This window comes from Dendrobium catenatum, unplaced genomic scaffold, assembly GCF_001605985.2.
Source record: "Dendrobium catenatum unplaced genomic scaffold, ASM160598v2 fragScaff_scaffold_1617, whole genome shotgun sequence".
Lineage (NCBI taxonomy): Eukaryota > Viridiplantae > Streptophyta > Magnoliopsida > Asparagales > Orchidaceae > Dendrobium > Dendrobium catenatum.
The window spans coordinates 1,695,956-1,721,321 of NW_021320079.1; the positions used below are offsets into that span (position 1 = coordinate 1,695,956).

The 25,366-nt window shown below is 34.5% G+C and overlaps 1 protein-coding gene across 1 annotated transcript in view; it reads right to left on the reverse strand.

Annotated features, from left to right (window-relative positions):
- Positions 1-24,818, reverse strand: part of LOC110101148 (protein ABHD11) — a 37,235-nt gene extending 12,417 nt beyond the window's left edge. The window contains exons 1-2 of the mRNA XM_020828939.2: positions 24,544-24,818; positions 23,820-24,058 (exon numbers count right to left, since the gene is read on the reverse strand). Of these exons, the coding sequence (XP_020684598.1) occupies positions 23,820-24,058; positions 24,544-24,805 (501 nt within the window). The 5' untranslated portion in view covers positions 24,806-24,818. The remainder of the gene's footprint in view (positions 1-23,819; positions 24,059-24,543) is intronic.
- Between the last annotated feature and the right edge of the window lie 548 nt (positions 24,819-25,366).

Below are 25,366 nucleotides of genomic sequence, written 5' to 3' on the forward strand. Positions count from 1 at the left end.
TTATAGTTTATCACCATAAACTTAAAGCTGGTGGTGGGGGGAATGAAGACGAGCCCGATCAAGATCCCATGGTTCCATCGTCCCGGACTGTCATATTCCCTGGTCTACTTAGTCAGAGGAGGTAGTCGACCCAACCTGACAGAAGGCACCTTGTTGGCAGCCATGGGTTGCTTCGTCCAAGAATACCTTATAGACCTGGGTTGATATTTGTCTAAGGGAATATATATGAATCCACCTTAAGCTAACATAGGGCTTTATACCTATCGAATATACCCTATGATTCATCGCTCAAGGGTTTGACGCCTTTAGGGAACATATGGGCTTTGGCCGTGATCGTAATATAATGGTGTCATTTTATGGCAAAATCACCCGATCAGAGGGCACATGCCACGTCCCTGTTGGCAAGAGATTATTTGAGGATGAATCAAAGTGATACACCCGACATACATTTGCTCTTTGTGAGGTAAGGTTAATTTCAATTTTATCACCCCCGACAAACGATTGTGGGAGGTGGATGATTTTTTAGTTTTGATTTTTTAGGTGATTGACTTTATTTCAAGAATTTGGACTTTTGTTTGATTTGAGATTTGACCCCTCCGGTTGAGATTTTCGATCAACACGGCCATCATCGGGGTGATATTAAGGTCACTTGTATTTTTGTAGGATTTTAGAAGGTATTTTGTTATTCAAGTCGTGTCGACTACAGTCCTTTTGAGGAGGAGGATGAAACTTAAATATTAGACCCGCGCAGCTTTCTCGAATCATTGGATTTGAGACTTAGATGTGACAATTGGAGCACATACGGGTTATATCATTTAACCCAGCGCAGCATTCTCAGACAATTATATTTATAACTTTAAAACATTTGTCGGAGCACATGCAGGATAAATTTTATTTTAAGGGATCATATTTAATATATAAGGGGAATTTTAAAATATTTAAATATGATCCATTTGGCGAGAGTGATTTTGTTTTAAAAATGCCCAAAATTTCATTTAAGGGCCTACGAACACCTTCTGTCCGCTTGTACACATGTTGCGGATCCTGTGGTGTTACTCTCGATGAATTTTGCTTCAAAAAATATGTATTTTGACGTTTCAAATAATTTTGTCTTCTTTATTGTCATTTGGCACAATTCCTAAAGGAGATTTACTCGATAGATGTTAGGAGAATGTGTTCGTATGAGACTATCGAACACATTGCTTTTCCCTCATATGGTATCGCCTGCTTGCTTTCCGGACATGAGGCTGCTACAGGGGTACTCTTTCTAAAAGAGAACGAGGCGCTAGAGAAACTCAGTTCGTATATATTACATATCAATATCAATTCAATTTTAAATCGAGTTCATGTTTGAGTCCAGTTCGAGTGTAGGTCAAACATTATTCAGATCAAAAAAAAAATTTTAAATTGATTTTAAATTTGAATTATGCACAAATCAATTTTCAATTTTTAGTCCAAGTCCTTTGTTGTTCACTGAAAATTTTTACAGCCTCCCGACGTCTCCTCCTCACCGAGAGAGAAATCGGGACGGCACTGCCGTAATTCTTCCTACCCGGACCCAAGGTCGACGGCATAAGGTCTTCGATTTCAAACCATCTCACCAGAATCTAAGATCGACTGCGTAAGGTCTTCAATTTGGAACCATCCTGACCGAATCTAAGATACGACAGCATGGGGTCTTCAAATTTTAAAACCATCTGCCCGGATTAAAAATCAACGGCGCAGGTCTTCAATTTCAAACCATCACGATAGGACCTAAGATACGACGGCCGGGGTCTTCGACACCTGTTTGAAAATCACTTTTATTTTTTTTCATATTTATCTCTCTTTTTCTTGTTTCTTTTTTATTTAATTATATTTTTATTAAAATAATAAATATTTAAATATGTATTATATTATATTATAATATAATATATATATTATAATCTAATATAACATAATATAATATATATATTATTATATATAAATAATCTTATCTTATATATAACACATTATATAAATAATATATTATATATAATATAATAGAGGGGAAGACAGGGAAATCGGGAGAGCCCGATCGGGCTAGGGCACACTGGCAACTCACACGCGGCGAGGTCGGCGGGTCCTTGGTCGGCGGCAGGCTGGCGAGTTCGAACGGCTGGGGTTCGACGTCGGCAGGCAGCTACGGATACGGCGGTGTCGGCTTAGACGGGAGGACGGGATCGACGAGAGCAAAAGGTAAGTTTTCCTTTTCTTCTTACGGTTCCTTTTTTTTTTGAGCGTGAGGGGATTTATTTTTTTGTCGTGAATGAGGCGGTGGGTAAGTCGGCAATGGAGCGGTTGTGTCGTTTGGGTATGTCGGTGGTTTTGTCGTTACAGTCAACATAATGCATCAGACTGTTATGTGATAGAAAAGTCCCCATTAGACATAAGAGAAAATTATATAAGATTGTGGTTAGACTTGTAATGCTTTATGGTGCACGATGTTGGCCATTAAAAGATAAACATATTATTAAGTGTTGCAAAGATGAGGATGCTCAAGCGGATGAGTGGCACTACTCTTAGATAGGATACAAAATGAATATATACATGAAAAGGTTGGAGTAGCTCTAGTGGAACATAAGATTAGAGAGAGCCGTCTTAGATGGTTTTGTCACATAAACCGACGACCCTCTGATAACCCAGATACGAAAGTAGATGTATTAGATTTATCTTATGTTAAGAAAGTATGAGCTCCGAAAAATTCCATAAGTGTGATGTGATCCCGACCTCTCTGTGTCATCTGTCTATTTTTCTTTTGAGTGTTTGTATGACGATGACGACAAAGAGTTTTAACGAGATTAGGTTTCGGGGGAATTTTCAAAAGGCAGATTGGGTTTTAGATAAAACACTACCCAGAGATTTCGCCCTCATTTTGTGATGACTTTTTGATCTGAGTTATAGTTTCCTATAGGCGCAAGCCCCTATAGTTAATTACCCCTCATGATAACAGGAGAGAACTTTCGATTAAGGCTAATCATTAAAGGGGTCGAATAGGTTATAAACCTATTGTATAATAGCAATAATTTTAGGGTTTGAATTTGATCTTATGATTTAGATTTTGAAATTTTGATTTTAGAGTTTACCACCATAAACTTAAAACTGGTGGTAGGGGGAATAAAGACGAGCCCGATCAAGATCCCATGGTTTCGTCGTCACGGGCTGTCATGATCCCTGGTCTACTTAGTCAGAGGAGGTAGTCGACTCAACCTGATAGAAGGCACCTTGTCGGCAGCCATGGGTTGCTTCGTCCAATAATATCTTGTAGACCTGGGTTGATGTTTGTTTAAGGGGATATATACGAATCCACCTAGCTGACATAGGGCTTTATGCCTTATCGAATATACCCTATGATCCATCGCTCAAGGGTTTGACGCCTTTAGGGAACATACGGGCTTTGGCCGTGATCGTAATATAATTGTGCTATTTTGCAGCAAAACCACCCGATTAGAGGGCACGTGCCACGTCCTTGTTGGCAAGAGACTATTTGAGGATGAACCTTAGTGATACACCTGACACACATTCGCTCTTTGTGAGCTGAGGTTAGTTTCAAATTTATCACCCCCGACAAACGATTGCGGGAGGTGGATGATTTTTAGTTTTGAGTTTTTAGGTGATTGATTTCATTTCAGATATTTGATTGGATTTGAGATTTGACCCCTCCGGTTAAGATTTTCGATCAACACGGACATCATCAGGGTGACATTAAGGTCACTTATATTTTTGTAGGATTTTGGGAGGCATTTTGTTATTCAAGTTTTGCCGACTCCAGTCCTTTTGAGGAGGATGAAACTTGAATATTTAACCCGCGTAGCATTCTCAGATTGTTGGATTTGAGATTTATATGCGACGATCGGAGCACATGCGGGTTGTAGCATTTGACCCTGTGCAGCATTCTCAGACTTTGTTATTTATAAATTTATTATATTTGTCAGATCACATGCAGGAGTATATTTAGTTTTAGATATCATATTTAATACATAAGGGATGCATTTTAGAATATTTAAATATGATACATTTAATCAAGTGATTTCGCTTTGAAAACAGCCCGAGATTTTATTAAAAGGCCTACGAACGCCTTCTGTCCGCTTGTACATATATTGCGGATCCGATGGCGTTAATCTGAGATTTCTAGATCAACACGATCCTTTCCCTTTCTCATATATTCGTAATATGCCCCTTTATGACAGGGTAATGAGTAACCATCATAGGATAGTGTTAGAAAGAAGACGAGTGAGGCTTTTATTAAAATGCTAGTAACACATAAATGGTCTAGTGCATTTGAGTCAAAATAAGACATCTCCTGGTGTCATCATCACTTTTTGAATAGATCTCTTCAAGATTATTGATTGCAGAATATCATGCATATCTTATGGATAGTTTTCATGAATGAACAAGTTTGATATCCTAATCAAATTGTTATCTTCAACTTCTATTCATTGTAGTTAATATAAACATCTACAATGAGCCTCCAACAGATGTTGTGATTCCCTTGATTTTAAATTTGAAAGGTTAATCGTCTTTTGATAACTTTGGTTATATATGAAGGAATCTCAATGTCTTATACCAAATAAGATGCTAAAGAAGACTGATATAGGTCTATTAAAGTTTCATCACTTATCACTCGAGAGTATATCTTCCTTCAATAATTTGATTTCAAACATATTGCAATGTGATGACATTTTTAGAAATTAATGATTTAAGAGCTTTTGAATTAATGTTGATTAAACATTTTGAATATTTGATAAGATAATCCAACAACAACAGAGTCTATTTAAATTTCCATAGAAATCAATATCTTTTACGATTTGAAAATGGCTCAAAATATATTAACTATTTTTTGGAGTGAGAGATCCTGATTAAAAGCTTATTTTGTATATATTACATATCAATTCAATTTTAAATCGAGTTCATACTTGAGTCCAGTTCGAGTGTAGGTCAAACATTATTTGATCAAATTTTATTTAAAATTGATTTTAAATTTGAATTATGTTCAAATCAATTTTCAATTTTTAGTCCAAGTCCTTTGTTGTTCACTGAAAATTTCGGCAACCTCCCGCTATCTCCTCCCCACCGAGGGAGAAATCGGGACGGCATCTGCCGAAACTTCTTCCTACCCGGACCTAAGATCGATGGCGTAGGGTCTTCAATTTCAAACCATCTCACCAAAATCTAAGATCGATTGCATGAGTACTTCAATTTGGAACCATCCCGGCCGGATCTAAGATACGACGACCCGGGTCTTCAAATTTTAAAACTATCTGCCCGGATTAAAAATCAACGGCTCAGGTCTTCAATTTCAAACCATCCCGGTCGGACCTAAGGTACGACGGCTGGGGTCTTCGACACCTGTTTGAAAATTCTCTCACCTCTCTCTTCTCTCTTTCATACTTTTTATTACATATAATATTATATAGCATTATAGGCGACGGGTCCTTGGTCGGCGAAGGTTTGATTAGGGCAAACGGATGCAAGAGTCGGACTCCACCCGACTAGGGCACGGGTCGGAGAGAGAGCAAGGAGCGACGCTGGAGTTGGATTGGCCGAAGGGGTCGACGCCGGAGCAGGAGGTCGACGGTGAGATTGGCCGGCGTGGTCGAGTGCAGATGAGTCTCAGGCTTGGCGTCGTGCGAAAGAGGAAAGGTCAGTCTCTAAAATCATTTCCTTTGCTTCTGTATGCGTGTGTGAGAGTGTGAGTGTGCGTGTGAACCGAATGAGAGCGAGCGTTGTTTTTCATGTCGTGAGTGGGGCGATTTCTGTCGAGAGAGTCGGTTGGAGCGGTTGTGTCGTGAGTATGTCGGTGGGCGAATCGTTGTGTCCGATTCGGAGCCGGTCGTATGCAGTAATTACAGTCAACATAAAGTAGAGGTAGAACTAAAAAAACTTGGTTATAAAATATTAGAATTGACCTTTCTTAATTAGATTTAAATGAGAATTTAACTTTTAATAGGGCACAATGGAGAAAAATATTCATGTAGCTAACCCCACAGTGCGATAAAGCCTTGATGTTTTTGTTGTTGTTATAAAAAGAGTTCACCATAAACTTTGGAAAGATTGTGTTTCAAATCATCTAGTAAATGCTCAAGTGGTCTACATCAAAGGTTTAGGTCATCTCTGCCTAATTTGTGAATTGTGTGAAGTTGTCGGAGTTATGAGAAATCCGAGAAAGGAGCACATCTTTGCTGCTTCTACTCTTACTAGATCTGAGATCTAGTCCTTCAAAATCTTCTCTTCGGAATAAGGAGAGAGATCTAATCAACCGACCCAACCCAACCAATTGTGTGTTAGAGATCCTCGGATGCTAGTTAATTGATAGAGCTCCACGATAGAGTGAATCGGACCCAAATTTTTTTTGATGGGTTTCAAGAACAGTTTACAAGCTTTGAGAAGGGGATGTATCAACGCTACAATCAAATGATGCTCCAAAAACAACGGCAATACCAGTATCAAGCAGATTTCAATGTTGCCATGGTGGGTATGTTTAAGAGCTGGGATATGAACTCCTATGGTCAATGCAACGTGTTCCCAAGGCACCCAAGCTTTGATTTTAATTTAGGTGCATCGTCTTTAACAACAACAGTAAAGCCAACAATAGAGGAGGAGGATGATGAGTAGGGAGAGATTCCTAATAGATTTTATTTTCAATTTATTTTTTCTTTTTAGTTATTTTATTTTATTTTTATTTTATGTTTTTTTAACATGTCCTTGGATGTATTTGGGAGGAATGAATGAAATCAAACTTTCATATTCTAAGAAAATTTTTATTTCTCTATTGCACTTTTTCAATTATATATAGTATTATTACTTAGAATATGAAATTTAAAAATTTTAAATTAAGATAACTAAGTATTTAATAATACATAATTTAAAATTTTTATCAAATAAATTAATTAAAAATAATAACTAATCATTTCATTTAAATTTAGTAATTTCTAATAGGTTAAATACCTAATCAATTAAGCACTTCACTACTTATGAAAAATTATGTGATGTAAAGATTAATGAAAATAAACAAGCCATCTATTAAATAGGAAATTATGAAACCTTTAAGGATTTTTAGATAGAATAAAAATGGAGGCAAAAAATAAACATACAAAATATTTATAAAATATTTAGCAAATAAAAAGTTAAAAAAAAAAATTGAAAAACTAAGTACTGAACTGATAAAATTTGAGCATATATTGTCCAGTCCCACAAACAAATTGTGCAAGAAATAAACAGGCATTCAAAATCATTATATGGTACATAACCAATTAAAAAATGATAAAAATAAAAAAAAAATTAAAGTTAAATATACACTATTAAAAATTAGTATGTGCAATGTCTAGCCCCACTTACACACTTCTACGAGTAATTATTGGAATCATAATACTTAAGAAAAACTTATAGCACGATTATTGAATTAACTTAATATGTGAATTCCATTAATTTAAAAAATAATTAATCCTAAGTTAGTCAAAATTATCACATACACTTAAGGAGTTTAATTTAGAATGAATATTAATTAAAATGAAAGAATAGATTATTATAAATTATTTTATTAAAAAATTTTACAACCTATGTACTATATAAATACTTAGATTATTACCTATATAATTTACAAAAATCATATTACAACAAAAAAATAGAATTGATACAAGTGCAATATGAATTGCTATGAATTGCTTGAGAACAAATAATATCTTAAAGTTTAGGGAAATTTGGTGAGAGAAAAATTTATCATTCAAATTACATATATTTTTATAAAAATGCTATTTAATATCATCTTTTAATATAAGAAATAATCAAAATATTCAAAATTGAGGGAGCGCCTTATCACCACAGAAAGAGTGTCACAATGCCACATTTCCCCCAGAGCCAGAGCGTTACCAGCTTGGCATCGCAACAGTAGAGGACTAAATTGCAACTAAGAGCAAAGTGCCAAGACGCTACATAGGAAGCACCACAAAGCTATACTGCCACAACGTGATAGCATAAGGCAGTTACAAACAGACTTGTGAACCGATGTGATAAATAATGAACCAACACATTGATTCAGTAGCACCGCAACCTCGAAATAGAAAAATAAAAAACTCATGAACTTACAAATAATTCATAAAATCGACAAAAATAAAATAAAACATAAATATATTTATTTGAATCATCATCATAAAGATATAAATTACAGATTTCAATATTACATGTTAATACAAAATGAAAGTTTGAACAAAGATTCAAATTAAATACTCATTTAAAATTTAAATAAACTAGAAGGATTAGTATCCATGACGGCCTTATCTTTACTTTCATATTCTTCATAATAACCTTCGTATGTAATAATTATATTATCCTCGAATTTTGTATCATAATCATCGTCAAAACCTTCTTCAATTACAAAGTTTTTTTAACTCCCTATATTTATTAACATTGGATTGAATGTAATATTAAATAAGAAATAAAATAATTACTCAACAAAGTAATCCACTATATTTAAATCACAATTTGATTTTTTTTAACTCAAACTCCACTTTGCCACTTTCTTTAACATGACTATGAAATAAAAATTATTTTATAATAAGTAGTCATTTTAATATTTGAATTGATATCTTCAATCTACTCATCACCAAAGATATTCCACTATCTTCAACTTGAAATCATTCACTATTTTTTGCTATTATCCATTCATTATTGAATAATAGATCATTAACAATCAAAGAATTTATTTCATTATCACTAAATATTCGTCATTATAATTTGAGATATTTATCTTTCAATTTTTAATTTGACATAACACAATCATTCAACCTTGTTCATTCGTTCAAAAATAAATTGGTTCCTTCTCTTTGTATAATAGAATAAAATAAATAAATTATCAATAATAATATATAATAAAAATTATAAATTTAACCAAAATAAGATGATGCCTCAAATCAAGGTGGACTTTGAGACGTAATTCTTGAACGATTTTTTAAACCATGCCTTACAGTGAAAATGTTATTGCGAGGATTTCACCAGTATGTCATTAAAGGTCTGAGCTATAGAATACTCATGTCCCGCTTATTAGTTGGAAGCATGTTGAGTGACGTATGGCTAGCCGAGTAAATTAACAGTTTGGTGGAGTACATCTTCGATGAGAAAACACTATCGTTACTAGGTCCAAGTCCTGGATGAGAAAAAAATGGAGGGTTGAGTTAGCTAGTCGATAGCCAACGTAAAACTTGTTGAATAATCATGATATAAATCCTTTTAAGACACTATTTTAATGATATGGAGTTTCCTGGAAGAGACACTGTATAGGCTGAATACATTGAGAAGTGTACAAGGGGGGTTGTTGCACTGGCACCAAAGTGCAGTGTTTAATAGGCAAGAATTCCCACATCATGGATGAATGTGGGCAAAAAAGCTATTCCATGAAACTAAAATTATGATAAAAACTTTAAATATAGTTACCATATGATCAAATTAATGAATTAATAAATATTATGATTCATAAGAAGATAAGTATTGTATGAATTCGGGAAACTAAATGGATTAGAGATAATGCTAAGGAGATTGACAGTTTATGATTTAAATTATGGTATTTTAGTAAAAATCGTACTAGAAATAGTGTAAGTGTGATTATAGATAAGAGTTAGAAGGATAATGTTATAAAAAATTAATAGAATTAGAGATAGAATTATAACTTTAAAGATTGTTATTAATGCTAAGATTATTAATATTATAAGTACTCCTTAAATAGGTTTGGACATGTTCAAAATTAAAATTTTGAAATGTCTTGGATGAATTAATATAAAAGATACCTCTTAAATAAAGAGTTTTTATTGGAGAAGATTTAAATATATATATATATTGATAGAGAGGTAGATGATTTTAAAAGCATTCATGATTGCTATGGATTTGGAGAGACTAATAAAGATGATAATACCCTGTTAGATTTTTTTATAACTTATGAATTTATAATTATTAAATAACTTATTTAAGAAAAGAGATGAGCATCTTATCACTTATAAGCATGGATATAGTAAAACTCATATTGATTATTTTCTTATAAGAAAAATAGATCATTTAGATTGCAAAAATTGTAATATGTATCCAACATCGCTTATTGGTTTTGATTTTTAAGATAAAGGGATAGAATATTAAAAATAAAGTAAAAGATTATTTTAAAATTAGATGGGGCATTTAAAAGCAATACAACAACAACAACAACAATAACATCAAGCCTTTATCCCACTACGTGGGGTCGGCTACATGAATCCATTTTTCTTCAATGTGTCCTAATAAAGGTCAAATTCTCATTTAAATCTAATAAAAAAAGGGTATTTAAAAGCAATAAAAAAATATTTTTGAGAGTAAAATTCTAAATCTTAAGATTTTATTTTATGCATGAGGAAGCTAATGTTATGTTGAAAAAAGTAACTACTGATATTAAAAATATTGCAAAAGATGCGCTTAAAGTATAAAAAAAATAGCTCTTAATAGTAAAAAATAATCGATGATGAAATCAAAACGTGTAATAAAAGATAAAAAAATAAGAAGATTTACCATAAAATTAGATTAAATGTAAAAATTATGATAATTTAGAAACATATAAAAAGACTCATAAGGAGTCTAAGAAAGCGATATGTGATTGAACACTGTCATTGCCAGGTCCCAAGTCATGCATGAAAAAAATAGAGTTGTGTTAGATAGTCGACAACAACCATAAAACTTGTCGAATAATCATGACATAAATCCTCTATTACATTATGTTAAAGCTAGGGCGTTCGCTATAAGCGACGTGCTATATGGCCTGAATACAGTGACAAGTGTACAAGAGCAGCTACACCGCTGCCTGTGTGCAATGTTAAATAGGCAAGGGTTCTCACATCAAGGACATATGTGGGTAAAGAAGCTAGTCCAATAATCTAAAATTAGGATAGGAACATGGAATATAGCTTCTCTTACAAAAAAATTAATAGAATTAATAGAAATTATGATTCATAGGAAGATAAAAATTTTGTGTATTCAAGAAATTAAATGGTTTGGAAAGAAGACTAATGAGATTGATAGTTTAGGATTTAAATTATGGTATTTTGGTAGGAGGCATAGTAGAAATGGTGTAGGTGTAATTATAGATAAGAGTTTGAAGGATAATGTTATAAAAATTAATATAATTAGAGATAGAATTATACATTAAAGATAGTTGTTGATGTTAAAATTATTAATATTATAAGTACTTATGCTCCTCAAGTAGGTTTGAATTTATATTTCAAATTAAAATTTTAATATGACTTAGAAGAATTAATATAAAATATAGTTCTTGAAAAAAGAGTTTTTATTGGAAGAGATTTAAATAGATATGTTGGTAGAGAGGTGGATGATTTTAAAAACATTCATGATGGTCATGAGTTTGGACGACTAATGAAAGTGGTAAGACTATATTAGATTTTTATTTAAATTATGATTTTTTGATTGCTAATACCTTATTTAAAAAAAGATATGAGTATCTCATCATGTAGAAAAATGAATATAATAAATCTAAGATTGATTATTTTCTTAAAAAAATTTATATTATTTAGATTGCAAAATTATTCCGAGTGAAAGTTTATATACCCAACATCGCTTATTAGTTTTGTACTTTAAGAAGATGAGGCAAAAAAATAAAAAATAAACTAAAGCGATTCTAGTATTAGATGGGGGCATTTAAAGAATATTAATAAAAATATTTTTGAGAGTAAAATTTATATCTTAATATTTTGTCTATTAATGAGGATATTAATGTTATGTGCGAAAAAGTGGTTAGCAAGGTTTAAAATTGCGTAATTAAGCCTCGAGGCGGTTTTCGTCCGTGAGGCGAGGCGTAAGCCTCGAGGCGGTCTGAGGCGTAAGCCTCACTGACACAGAATTGCGTAAATGAAAAATCAAGGGTTTTAGCAGGAAAATAATAGCAATATTGTACCTTACAATAAAAACATCTAAATGATATATGAAAATAGTGGAAAATAAGAAAGTAGATGCAATAAAATCATGTCCCAAAGTACAAAATCACAAAATATTAGTTTAACAAAACTCTCAGAATACAAAAAATATATAAAATGAAATCATATCCCATCACTAAATGGGTCTTCAAGTGAATCTTCTTCTCCAATTGTATCTATGAATGCCATGTCATCATCATCTTCAACATGACTCACTTTTCTCTTCCCTGTTCATTAAGAGAAAAGATCATTATCATGTATTCATGTTCATTGCTCACTTGACATAAATGTAATGTAATAGCATATAAGAATTGCGTAAGCCTCGAGGCGTTTTTTGGTCAAATTGCGCAAAGGTGCGCCTCTAATTGCGCAATTTTAAACAGAGGTGGTTAGTGATATTAAGAATATTAGAAAAGATGTGTTTAGAGTAAAAGAAAAAAGCTCCTAATAATAAAAATAGTTGATGGTGCAAATGTACAGGAATGGATAAAAAATAAGAACATTTGTTATAAAAATAAGTTTAGATGTAAAAATTTTGATAATTAGGAAAGATATAAAGATGCACATAAGGAATCTAAAAAAGCAATATGCGATGAAAAGATCTTAACTTTTTTATGATTTATATAATATATTAAATACTAATAAAAGAGAAAGAAATATATATATATAAATTAGTCAAACAAAGAGATAGGAGTAGTAAAGATTTAGTTCAAGTGAAATGTATTAAGGATGAAAATCAAAAAGTTCTTTTCTTAGAAGATGATATTCAGCAAAGGAGGATAAGATATTTTGCTAAACTTTTTAATGAAAACTGTGAGAATACAATTGAGTTTAGTGACCTTAGCACCCTAAATAAAAATAAAAAATTTTGTTTTTATCAACGCATCAGTAAAACGGAAGTTAGATAGGCTTTAAAAAAAATGAAGTATGTAAAATTTGTTGGACCCGATGTTATTCCAATAGAGTTGTGAAAATGCCTAGAAGATGAAGGAATTTCATGATTTACTAAATTTTTTAATACTATTTTGAAGACAAAAGATGTCAGATGAGTGGAGAATGAGTGTGTTCATTCCTATTTTTAAGAATAAAGGTGGTGCACAAGATTATGCAAATTATAAAGGAATTAAGTTAATGTGACAAAATTTAAAATTATGAGAGCAAATTATGGAGCGTAGGTTGTTAATGTTTCTCAAAATCAATTTCAATTAAATATAGTTAATTATAATTAATTCATTATTAATTATAAATTAAAATAGTTAATTTATGATTGATTTTAAATTAAATATAATTAATTATAGATTAAAATAAAATTAATTATGATTAGTTTATAATTAATCATAAACTAAATATATTTAATTAATAATTAATTTTAAATTAATTATAATTAATCATGGATTACATATAATTAATTATAGTTAATTAATAATTAATTATAAATTAAGTACATTTGATTTATAATTAGTTATGAATTAAATGTAATTAATTATAGTTAATTTATAATTAATTATATATTGGATATTTTGTCTCGATTTGTGTGCCCGACATCATCGTCGTCATTCGTAGGTATTGTTGAATCTTGATTAGGTTGTTAAGCCTAAGCTATTGTCCCAAGACTAACCAAGAGGGAAGGTGAATTAGTAATTTTAAAACTTTCTCTTGGATTTAAAATTTAAAAACTTTCGATTCAGTTAGCAAGTTAATTAAAATTTTAAAAACAAAATTTTTCAACCACAGAATATAACTTGCAATAAATAAAATGCTAAAATTTAAAAGACACAAAGATTTATAGTGGTTCGGTCAAACACGGCATACATCCACTCCCTGAAGCCTCTTTAAGTATTGCATTATTACCAAAGTGTATCTCCTTTTGCACCGACAGTAAGGCGGAGAAGCCTTTACAAAACCTCTCTTCCACCAATCCCCGGTGCGGCAAAGAACCGTCATCCTTTCATACTCTCCAAGTGTTGGCAGAGAATTGTCTGTTCACACCCTCCAAGCGTCGGCAGAGAACCGTCATCCTTTCACACTCTCCAAGTGTCGGTAGAGAACCGTCGTCTGTTCACAACCTCCAAACGTCGGCAGAGAACCGGATCTTCTTCAAAGATCTTTTTCACGAGCAATTTAGAAAGACAAGAGGAAGAGTGATAACCAAAATTACAAAGAGATCCTTACCTTTGAGTAACCTTGTGAATCTTTCACTCCACTTGCAATAAATCTCTCTCAAACACTCTCTCACACTCTCTTTCAATTGCCCTTGAAAAATCATGAAGGCTAGACTTTTTCACGTCAATTTAAGTGAACCTTTTATACTAAAGACACGAAAAACCGTCCAGAAAATTAAAAATTTCAATTTGAGCGTACACGGTCGTACAGTACAATCGAATTTCGTACGTACAAATAGTTCAAAAACTGTTGCGTACAAACATGTTGTGAATTGGTACAAAACAATTTTGTACACGATCATCAACTAGTATTGAACTTTTTGCCAATAGGTATCGGCTAACAAAAAGTTCTTCCAACTTATCATGCAAGTTCAATATGAACTCGTTGTGGCTGCTCCAATCTCGATATCTTATGATTTTAGAATTAATATCGTTGACATCATGATATTGCAGTTTATTATTGGGGCATGTTAGCTCATGATATCTTCGTTGTAGAAAATTCAGCCAATAGCATGAAAACTAGCCTCTATAAATCTTTCTTGTAGTCATTCCCAATTATAGTCGATTAAACATTCTCCTGGAGAGTCACAATGCGTTTTCATTATACTCGCATGTAGTGTCAGAAGTAGCTGATCACGTTCTAATGTCCAAAGATGTGTATAACAATGGAATGCATCATTAAAACGCACAATGATGCATTGTATTAAATACAAGAAATATAACATTATGCTGAGTGTGTAACTCCCATATATGTTTTCAAAAAAAATTAAACTAGAATTTCTGCATTGTATCAAACATAAGTTTATCATAAATTTATCATGTGCAGGAATATCATTATGATAGGTCGGTTCCTCTGACCTGGGCCCAAGCCGAACCGACCCAAGTGGGTCGGATATACTAGAGGTGGTGGAAACCGCCTCTCTTTGCCGCCTAAGATGGTCCACGGCCTCTTGCTTGCCATATTGGGGACAAATAGGAATTTATTTTCTAAATTAAATGCAAATATGAAAGGTAGGGAATATTTAAATTATTATTTGTATTTAGAAAGGTAGAGGGGGTGGTGGGGGAGGCCTTTAAATAGAGATGAGGGGGGAAGGGAAAGAGCATGCTTAGATTGGTGTTCTCTTTGAGTCTCTTGGAGTTTGGGGGCTCTAGAAATCGCGTCTAGAGATTTTGAGTGAATGATCCTCCTCTCGAATAAAGGAACGCTTGTATCTTTGCTTACGTTTCTTTGCTTTGAGTTTTTAATAAAGTTCTCTTTGGTTTTCTTGTTCGTTTCTTCACGATCTTTGTTATTTTCTGGTTTTCAAAATCAGATTTCTACCAACAACGAAAAGATGGAAGGAAAGTTCACAATCATAGAGAAGATGTTAAAGAAATTACTTGAGGTAAAGACCTCGCCGGCAACATCAGAAGCAAGGACTAACGACGACCATGGAAGAAAGGGAAACCCTAACCAGTTTTTTGAGATCTTGGGGGGAGAAGAAGGCATGTCTCCTCTAGAATCACTTTCGAGGGAGGAGATAAGCACCGAATTCAACAGAAGGGCGGCTGAATTTCCGGGAAGGAGAGAAGAATTCTACTACCACGATGCTGAATTTGAACGAGGAAGAAGGGAATCCGATGCAGAAGGCAGGTATGATCGCTGGAGGGAAGATCGGGACAACTGGGGAGCACGTCTTACTCATAGCTTTGGAGGTTATGGTGGATGCCGAGGCGATCCAAAGGTAAGGAAACTAAAGATGCCCGTCTTTGAGTGAGAGGACGGCCATGGTTGGATTTACAAGGTCGAACGATACTTCACCATCAATGGGCTAACAGAAGAAGAAAAGGTAATAGCAGCAGGACTATGTTTGGAAGAAAAGGCGTTAGCATGGTACCAATGGAGAGACAGAAGGGAACCCATCCGGACTTGGAGGGAGTTTAAAGAATGCTTACTTGAACGTTTCCAAACTGATAGAGAATGAGACTTCTATGAGCAATTCTTTGCCTTAACACAAGACGGAATTGTGATAGACTATCGAGATAGATTCGAGTACTTAGCAAGCAGATTGGACCGCCTCTCAGAGACAGTATTGGAAGGAAACTGGATGAAGGGACTGAAACCAGAAATCCGGGCAGCAAGGAGAGTCTTGAAACCAAGAACCCTGGGAAAAGCCATGGAATTAGCACAACAAATAGAAGATCAAAAGAAGATGGAGAGAGTAGCTAAGGGAAACAACTCAGGGGGATCATATAGGATGACGACAACCGTCTTACCACCCAACAGACCAGCTCCAAGGAGTCTGAAGGAAGCATCCAAGGAAAAAGCTAGTGGAGGAGAAATTGCGGGAAATTTCAAAAGGTTAACTGAAAAAGAAATAGAAGATAAAAGAGCCAAGGGGTTATGTTTCAGGCGCGACGAGAAGTACATGCCAGGGCATAGGTGCAAGGACCGAACTCTTCAGGTTCTCATCGTCTGTGATGACAAGGAAACTGAAGGGGGAGGTGGAAGCGGGCTAGAAATGGAGGAAGAAGAGGAGATGCATTTAGATGTGGCAGAAGTTTTCCTAAATTAAGTAGTGGGATTTACACCAAATCACACCATGAAGGTGAAAAGAGAAATAGCAGAAAAATATGTGGTAGTATTGATAGATAGTGGGGCCACCCACAATTTCATATCCACCCAGATTGTGGATCTGCTCGGAATGAGGTTAGTAGACACAGGCAGCTATAGGGTAATGTTGGGTACGAGAAAGGTGGAGATGAGAAGAGGAGTTTGTAAGGGTGTAGTGCTAACTAAACAAGGACTACAGGTAAAGGAGGATTTTCTCCCTTTAGAACTGGGAAGCACCGACGTCATATTAGGAATGAAGTGGCTACAGACCTTAGGGGAAACTAAGGTCAATTGGGGAGCTCTAAGAATGGAAGTAGTGGTAGAAGGACGAAGGAGGGTAATCTAGGGCGAAGCAGGGCTATCACGATTTGGAGTATCTCTCAAATCCATGCTAAGAAGCATACAGGAGGCAGGAGGAGGATATTGGGTAAAGCTAGAATGCTTGGAAGGGATCATTGTGGGGGAAGAAGGAGAAATCCCTCTCGCTATATAGCCCATCATACAACAGTTCAAGGAAATTTTCCAACCACGTCAAGGCCTCCCACCCACCAGAGATCAAGACCATGCAATTGTTCTAAAGGAAGGGGTATCACCAATCAGCGTCCTACCCTACCGGTACCCCCACGTTTAGAAAGACGAAATTGAGAAGCTTATCAAAGAAATGTTAGAAGCAGGCATCATAAGGCCTAGTGTAAGTCCTTTTTCTAATCATGTTTTGTTAGTTAAGAAAAAAGATGGGAGATGGAGGTTCTGTGTAGATTATCGGACGTTAAACAAGGAGAATGTACCAGATAAATTCATCATCCCAGTGATCGACGAATTACTAGATGAGCTACATGGAGCCAAGGTGTTTTCCAAAATGGATTTGAAATCAGGCTACCATCAAATCCGAATGAAGGAGGAAGATATTAAGAAGATAGCTTTTTGAACACACGAAGGGCATTAAGAATTCTTAGTAATGCCATTTGGGCTTACGAATGCCCCAGCAACCTTCCAGTCCTTAATGAATCGGATATTCAGGCCATACCTCAAAAAATTTGTCCTAGTTTTCTTTGACGACATACTTGTGAACAGCCAAACCACTGAGGAGCATTCGGAGCACTAAAAGGTAGTATTTGGAATACCTCAAGAACATCAGCTCAAGGCAAACCTTAAGAAATACAGCTTCGCGCAACCAAAGGTAAAGTACCTGGGGCACGTGGTCTCTCAAGAGGGGGTGAAAGCTGAGCCCACCAAAATTGAAGCTATGTAAACGTGGCCTATACCAAGGAATAGGCTACTACCGGAGGTTCGTCAAAGGATACAGTACCATAGCCAAACCTCTAACCGAGCAACTAAAGAATGACAACTTCTTGTGGGGAAAAGAGGCAACAAAGGCCTTTGAGAAACTAAAAGAAGCCATGACAACAGTCCCAGTATTGGTTCTTCCAGATTTCAATAAGATTTTTATAGTGGAGACCGATGCATCCTGATATGGTTTGGGAGCGGTCCTCATGCAAAACCACAGGCCAATAGCATATTTCAACTAAATGTCAACCAGAGCATGGCTAAAGTCAGTATATGAAAGAGAGCTAATGGTCATTATCCTGGCCATCCAAAAATGGCGGCCCTACCTCTTAGGTAGGCACTTCATCGTGAGAACAGATCAAAGGAGTTTAAAATACTTACTCGAGCAAAGGATGTTGACTGCAGAACATCAAAGATGGCTATCCAAACTCCTTGGCTATGATTTTGGGATCCAATATAGGCCGGGTTTGGAAAATAAAGCCGTCGACGCTCTATCAAGATGTGTGAGGGAATTACAGGGGACAACAATCTCAATGCTTAATGTTGGATTGGGAGGCACTCAAGGAAGAAAGTTTACAGGATGAAGGGTTAAGGAAGATCCAGGTAGAGTTGGCACACGTCCCAAGCAGCCACTCCTAATACTCACTCGAGGGAGGTAGACTCTTATATCAAGGAAGATTAGCAATGCCAAAGTCTTCTATCCACATTCCAAATATGTTACAAGAATTCCATGGAAATGCGGTGGGAGGACACTCAGAAGTACATAAGACATATCGAAGATTAGCCGCTGAATTATATTGGAAGGGGATGCACAAAGATGTGGAAGACATGGTAGCCAAATGTGAGATATGTCAGCGAAACAAGTATCTAGCAATGGCTCCAGGAGGACTACTATAACTCTTGGCACTTCCAAACAAGGTATGGGAGGAAGTGTCCATGGATTTTATAGATGGTCTACCCCGATCCGAAGGATTCACAGTCATCATGGTAGTGGTGGACAAACTCAGCAAGCACACTTCATTCCTCTTTCATCAGGGAAATAGTCAGATTACATGGAATACCATAGGCCATAGTCTCAGATAGAGATAAAGTATTCCTTAGCCATTTTTGGAGGGAATTGTTCAGATTACAAAGAACAGTTCTAAAAAGGAATACTGCCTACCACCCACAAACAGATGGTCAGACATAAGTAGTAAACATAAGCTTTGAGACCTATCTAAGGTGCTTTGTATCAGAAAACCTAAGTTATGGGCTAAATGACTGTCATGGGCGGCATATTGGTACAACACCTCTTATCATTCGGCTTCTCAGATAACCCCTTTAAAAATGTTGTACGGAAGGGAACCTCCCCACTTGGTACCCTGTGGGAGTAACAGCACACCAGTTTTGTCAGTAGAAGAATACTTGGAGGAAAGAGACAGGGTGTTAGAGAAACTTAAGGGACACCTTCTAAGAGCTCAACAGATTATGAAGCAACAAGCTGATTGACATAAGAAGGATGTCCAGTTCGAAGTAGGGGAGAAGGTCTTCCTAAAGCTTCGACCATATCGACAGAAGACGATGGCTAACAGGAGGAATGAGAAGCTCTCCCCAAGGTATTTTGGGCCGTATGAAGTCCGAGAGAAAATAGGTGCAGTGGCCTATCGACTAAAGCTACCATCAACGGCTACTATACACCCAGTATTTCATGTATCTCAATTAAAAAGAGCTATCAGAGATTGTTCCATTGGCTCTGAATTACCCATCACTTTAACAAAAGATCTAGAAGTAAGTATGGAACCATATGAGTTACAAGGGGTACGCCGGGTGAGGGAGGAGTAAAAGAGGTATTAATCAAGTGGAATGAGCTTCCAGATTACGAGGCAACATGGGAACCTTATGAACAAATAAAACAACAATTTTCTTCCTTCCACCTTGAGGACAAGGTGGTTCTTTGGGAAGGCAGTATTGATAGATTGGTTCCTTCGACCTGGGCCCAACCCGAATCGACCCAAGTGGGTCGGGTATACCAAAGGTGGTGCAAACCGCCTCTCCTTGCCTCCTAAGAGGGTCCACCGCCTCTTGCTTGCCATATTGGAGAACAATAGGAATTTATTTTCTAAATTAAATATAAATATGGAAGATAGGGAATATTTAAATTATTATTTGTATTTAGAAAGGTAGAGGGGGCGGTGGGGGAGGCCTTTAAATAGAGATGAGGGGGGAAGGGAAAGAGCATGTTTAGATTGGTGTTCTCTTGGAGTCTCTTGGAGTTTGGGGGGCTCTAGACATCGCGTCTAGAGATTTGTAGAGAACGATCCTCCTCTCGAATAGAGGATCGCTTGTATCTTTGCTTATTTTTCTTTGTTTTGAGTTTTCAATAAAGTTCTCTTTGGTTTTCTTGTTCGTTTCTTCACGATCTTAGTTATTATCGCTGTTTTGATCAAATTTGTATTAGGGTTGCTTGTGAACTCAAGTAGATCCAATAGGATTACTTGCGAACTCAAGTATTTCCTATCACATTACAACAAGAAATCAGAGATTACATAATTGAAGTTGAAATAAGATATATATAACAATAGAAGGAAACACACAATTGAAAAGAAATAAGAAACTTACAAAAGAAAAGCAAGAAATAAAAGATAAAACTATAACACATGGCCAACAATAATAATTCACATACACAATACAGAGAAATATTAAATAATATCAATATAATCAGAACTAGCATATTGTCTATTGTCTCCTCGCTTCCTTACTTCTTCTCAGTAGTAAATTGTGCATGCAGGTTTACAATTGTGTCTGAATTGAGCAACAACGAATATATTAGTAAAACTAGTGTTGAATTTCTTGTCAATCAATACCGGTTAAATTTTTTTTTTTTTCCAACTTATCATACAAGTTCAATATAAAAGTGTCGTCATGGTTGCTTTACTCTTCATATGTTATGATATTAAAATTAATGTTGTTGACTTCACAATATTGCAGTTTACTGTTGGGGCATGTTAGCTGATGATATCTTGTTTGAAAAAAATTCAGCCCAATAGCATGCAAATTAGCCTCTATAAATCTTTCTTGTACTTTTTTTCAACCAGAGCTGGTTAGAAATGCTCCTACATAGTCACAATGTGTTTTAATTGTCTTCGCATGCAGTGTCATAAGTAGTTGATCACGTTCTGATGTCCAAAGATGCGTACAACAATGGAATGAATCATTGGAATGCACAATAATGCATTGTATCAAACATAAGAAATGTAACATTATTCTAAGTGCACAACTCCGATGTATGTTTCAAATAAAATATAATTGGAATTTCTGTATTGTATTAAACACAAGTTTATTAGAAATTTATCATGCACCGAAAAATCGTTGCTATAAGAAATCAAAGATTACATAATTAAAGTTGAAATAAGATATATATTACAGTAGAATGAAACAAACAACTGAAAAGAAATAAAAAACCTATTTAAGAGAAGCAAGAATAAAAAATACATCACAACTATAACAGATGACCAACAATAATAATTCACATACACACTACAGAGAAATATTAAATAACATTAATATAATTAGAACTAGCACATTGTCTACTGCCTTTTCACTTCCTCACTTATTCTCTATAGTAACCTATGCATGCAGATTTGCAATTGTGACTGAGTTGGGCAGCAACAAATATATCATTCAAACTAGTGTAGAATTTCTTGTCAATCAATACTGATTAAAAAAAATCTTCCAACTTATCATGCAAGTTCAATATGAACTAGCATCGTGGCTGTTCCACTTTTAATATCTTATGATGTTAGAATTAATGTCATTAACTTCACGACATTGCAGTTACTATTGAGGGCATGTTAGCTCATGATATCTTCCTTACAGAAAATTCATCCCAAAAGCATGAAAATCAGCCCCTATAAATCTTTCTTGTACTATTTTCCAACCATAACCGATTAAAAATGCTCCTGCATAGTCACAATGTGTATTCATTATCTTCCTGTGTAGTGTCATTAGTAGTTGATCACGTTCAGATGTTCAAAATACATACAACAATGGAATGCATCATTGGAATGCACCAGTATTTTTATTCTAGGGTTCGATGATCTGTCACCTTTTACCCATTGGCAAGTTGTTGTATCTGTCAACAATGGGTTATACGATAATTCACTAGTTTTCTTAAAAATATAACTCGTGGTTGTTAGATAGGATAAACTCAAGAACAAATAAGACAAATTTTAGTAAAATAGAAAGAACATAAATGAAAGCTAACTGTGATGCCTGAACATAAATGAAAGCTAACTGTGATGCCTTCATGCTTCATAGCAATTGCACTTGAATAAACTTAATGTTAGATTAAATTTATGCATAATCATGACATACTCTTCAATAAGATCCTAATGTGTCAATATTAAAATAGTAAAAGAGGATTTAAATAGTAATGTTAGAGCAAAAAATAATAATTTCAGCAATAAACAGGGTATATTGTCCTAAGAAATTTGGCTAACCATAACCAGCTGCATTGGATTCCACTTTTAAGGTTACAATATCTATCAAACACTACCATTAATAAAGCTTGCCTAGATATAAAAAAGTAGACTTCCATCACAAATGACTTATCACATCAATCAAAATCACTTTGTTTGGTTTTAAGTAAAAATAGATTAAATTTAACAAATTATAGATTAATCAATTAAGTGTATTTTTCAATAATTTATTAAATTTTAAATAATTTTTAATTTAAACATAACAATATTTAAATTATTCATTTACAACAACAACGACAACATCAAGCCTTCGTCCCACTACATTAAATTTTTTTTTAATAAATTTAAATCAATTAATTATTTAACTTTATGTATATATATCTAATTATATTTTTTCAAAGTCTTTCATTTATTAAAACTTATAATAAATATTTTTAGATATTTAAGCATACATACATTTCTTTAAATTTAATTAAATATTAATTAATTTTTAATTTAAAAATAATAATATTTAACTATATGTATATATGTATGTATGTATGTACATACATATGTATGTATGTACATACATACATACATATATTTATTTATATATAATAGTATATATGAATTAATCTACCGTATTAAAGAATATAAAATTTTATTTTTCATATTCATGAATATGGTAAATTAACCTATCTTTCATGAATATCGAAAAATCTTCTACGCATTTGCCATTCTCCTAAATAAATTTTAGTTACACTCCTAAAAAATATTGCCTACCCAGATAACATACACCACCACACTTCAAATACAAAGAGCCTACTATTATAATATAATTCTATGCTAGCACTAGGCCCTCATGTTGGAGCAAAGTAAACTTTGGCTAGTTGCATAAACAAGAGAAAGTTAGAGGACCTAATGATGGTGGGTGATGGGAGGATCTTTAAATGGAGATTGATGTATATAACTTGTGATGTTTTAGGGAGAGCTCTATGTGAGGTTTACTTGACTAGGTTTAAGGTTTTCTGGATTTCAAGTATTAGCCAATGTGTGGATAACTTGTTGGAACTCTTTTGTAGGTTGTGGGATGTTGTGGGCTCAGGTTCTAGGGCTTTTAATATTGGCAAAAGGTTTATTTAGGATTTGGGAAGATAGAGTGGGAGGGTGTGGGGCTAAAGATCAGTCGAAGATCAACAAAAAATAATAATAATAATGCACAGCATTGAGATCGTAAAGTCATTGCACACAATTTTCCTTTTTGATTTCAAATCTAATGCAGGTCATATGCATGAAGTTTACACAAATCACAGATATGATTACTGAAAAAAGATTAACATCAAACGAGCAGATACAACCAATAGCAAGTGGTGCGAAGTACCTGTTTCGGCAAAACAGCATTTTCCCCGTAGTTCCCAAGAGCACAACTAGCTGCAAAGTCTAGGGCAACTTTTCCACCCATGGAGTGTCCGATGACAACATCTGGCCACTCCCATTCGTGAGACTTCACCAGATTAGCTAGATCCCTTGCTGCATTTGCCATATCATGGGGAGGATCAAGCCCTCTAATTCCAGACGATCTTCCATGATTTCTTAAATCAGCAAGAACCATCCTCCATTCTGCAGCATAAAAAACACGAATGTTATTAAAAGGATATCAAAATTCTTGACCATGTGGGAAAGCATTTGACCATGTGGGAAAGCATAAAATATTTCAATTTAAATTCCTTGGATGAAAAAAATCACATGGTGAAATCTACAGCACGGAGGTGGTAACCAAACAATAAATCAAGAACAACCAAACCTATTTCCTCGAAGAGAAGAAAATAATGCAACGAACTAGAGACGAAGAAAACAATCATAATTAAAAAAATAGCAAACAAACGACGTTTCGTAAATTTGATCGACAAATAAACTTATAAACATGCCCTGAGTAAATTAAAAAAAGAAAAACATCAAGGCACAACCACTTAAAGCAGAAGCCAAAAGGTTTATGCAAAAGTATGGATAAAAAATCCAAAACTTTTTAAAATAACAGAATAAAGGCTACACCTCTCAAAAGTTTATAATAAATCTCAAAACTTCTTAAAAAATGGAAGGCTTACCATTAGAAGGAGAAGTTTTCTGAAGTTCAGAGGCAAGACTTCTTGAGAAGGTCCTCCAGTTTCTAGTCGATCCGAGAAGCCCATGAAGAACGAAAGCTGTGGAATTAACGGGCCGCTCGGAGACCCGGATCTCCTCATAAGCTAGTGTTTCCAGCGATCGCAATACTCCGTGGAGCTGCGGCGTTGGAAATAGCCTTAGAATATTAAATGGAGCAGATAGGAGACAGCGTCGGCGAGCGGCACTTGAGAGAAATCTTCCCATCCCACGATCTACACCGATTTAACTGGTTTACACGAATGAGAAGAACTGATATATATATATGATGTCTATCCAAAATTTTGATTTTTATTTGGCACAAAAAAAAAATTAGGTTGGGATTGATCTGTTTTACAAATGGTTGGATTCGGCTTGAATTTGGACTCCTTTGGGTTAACTCACAAATCCGCAAATAATTAGTAGGTTAGGTCCGAGCCTAGATTTCTAACCTCTTTGTCTAAATTGGAAAGATTCATGTCAGATCAATTGAACGCATGTAAATTTTGAATTGGACTTGAACCTGACCCGAAAACCCATTCTAATATATATATATATATATAAAACAAACATTGATTTTCTAACCAAATTTATATTTATATTTATATTTTTTTGAATGACACCTTTTTTTAGAAATTGAAGGTTTGGCCGAGGATTCATTCATTAATCAATAATGTACAAAATGGTTACAATCTTTGAAATCATAAGAATAAAGTAATTATAGAAAATACAAAATGATAGAGCTAAAAAACCAAAAACAAAAAGAGCATCATCATAGTGGACAAATTT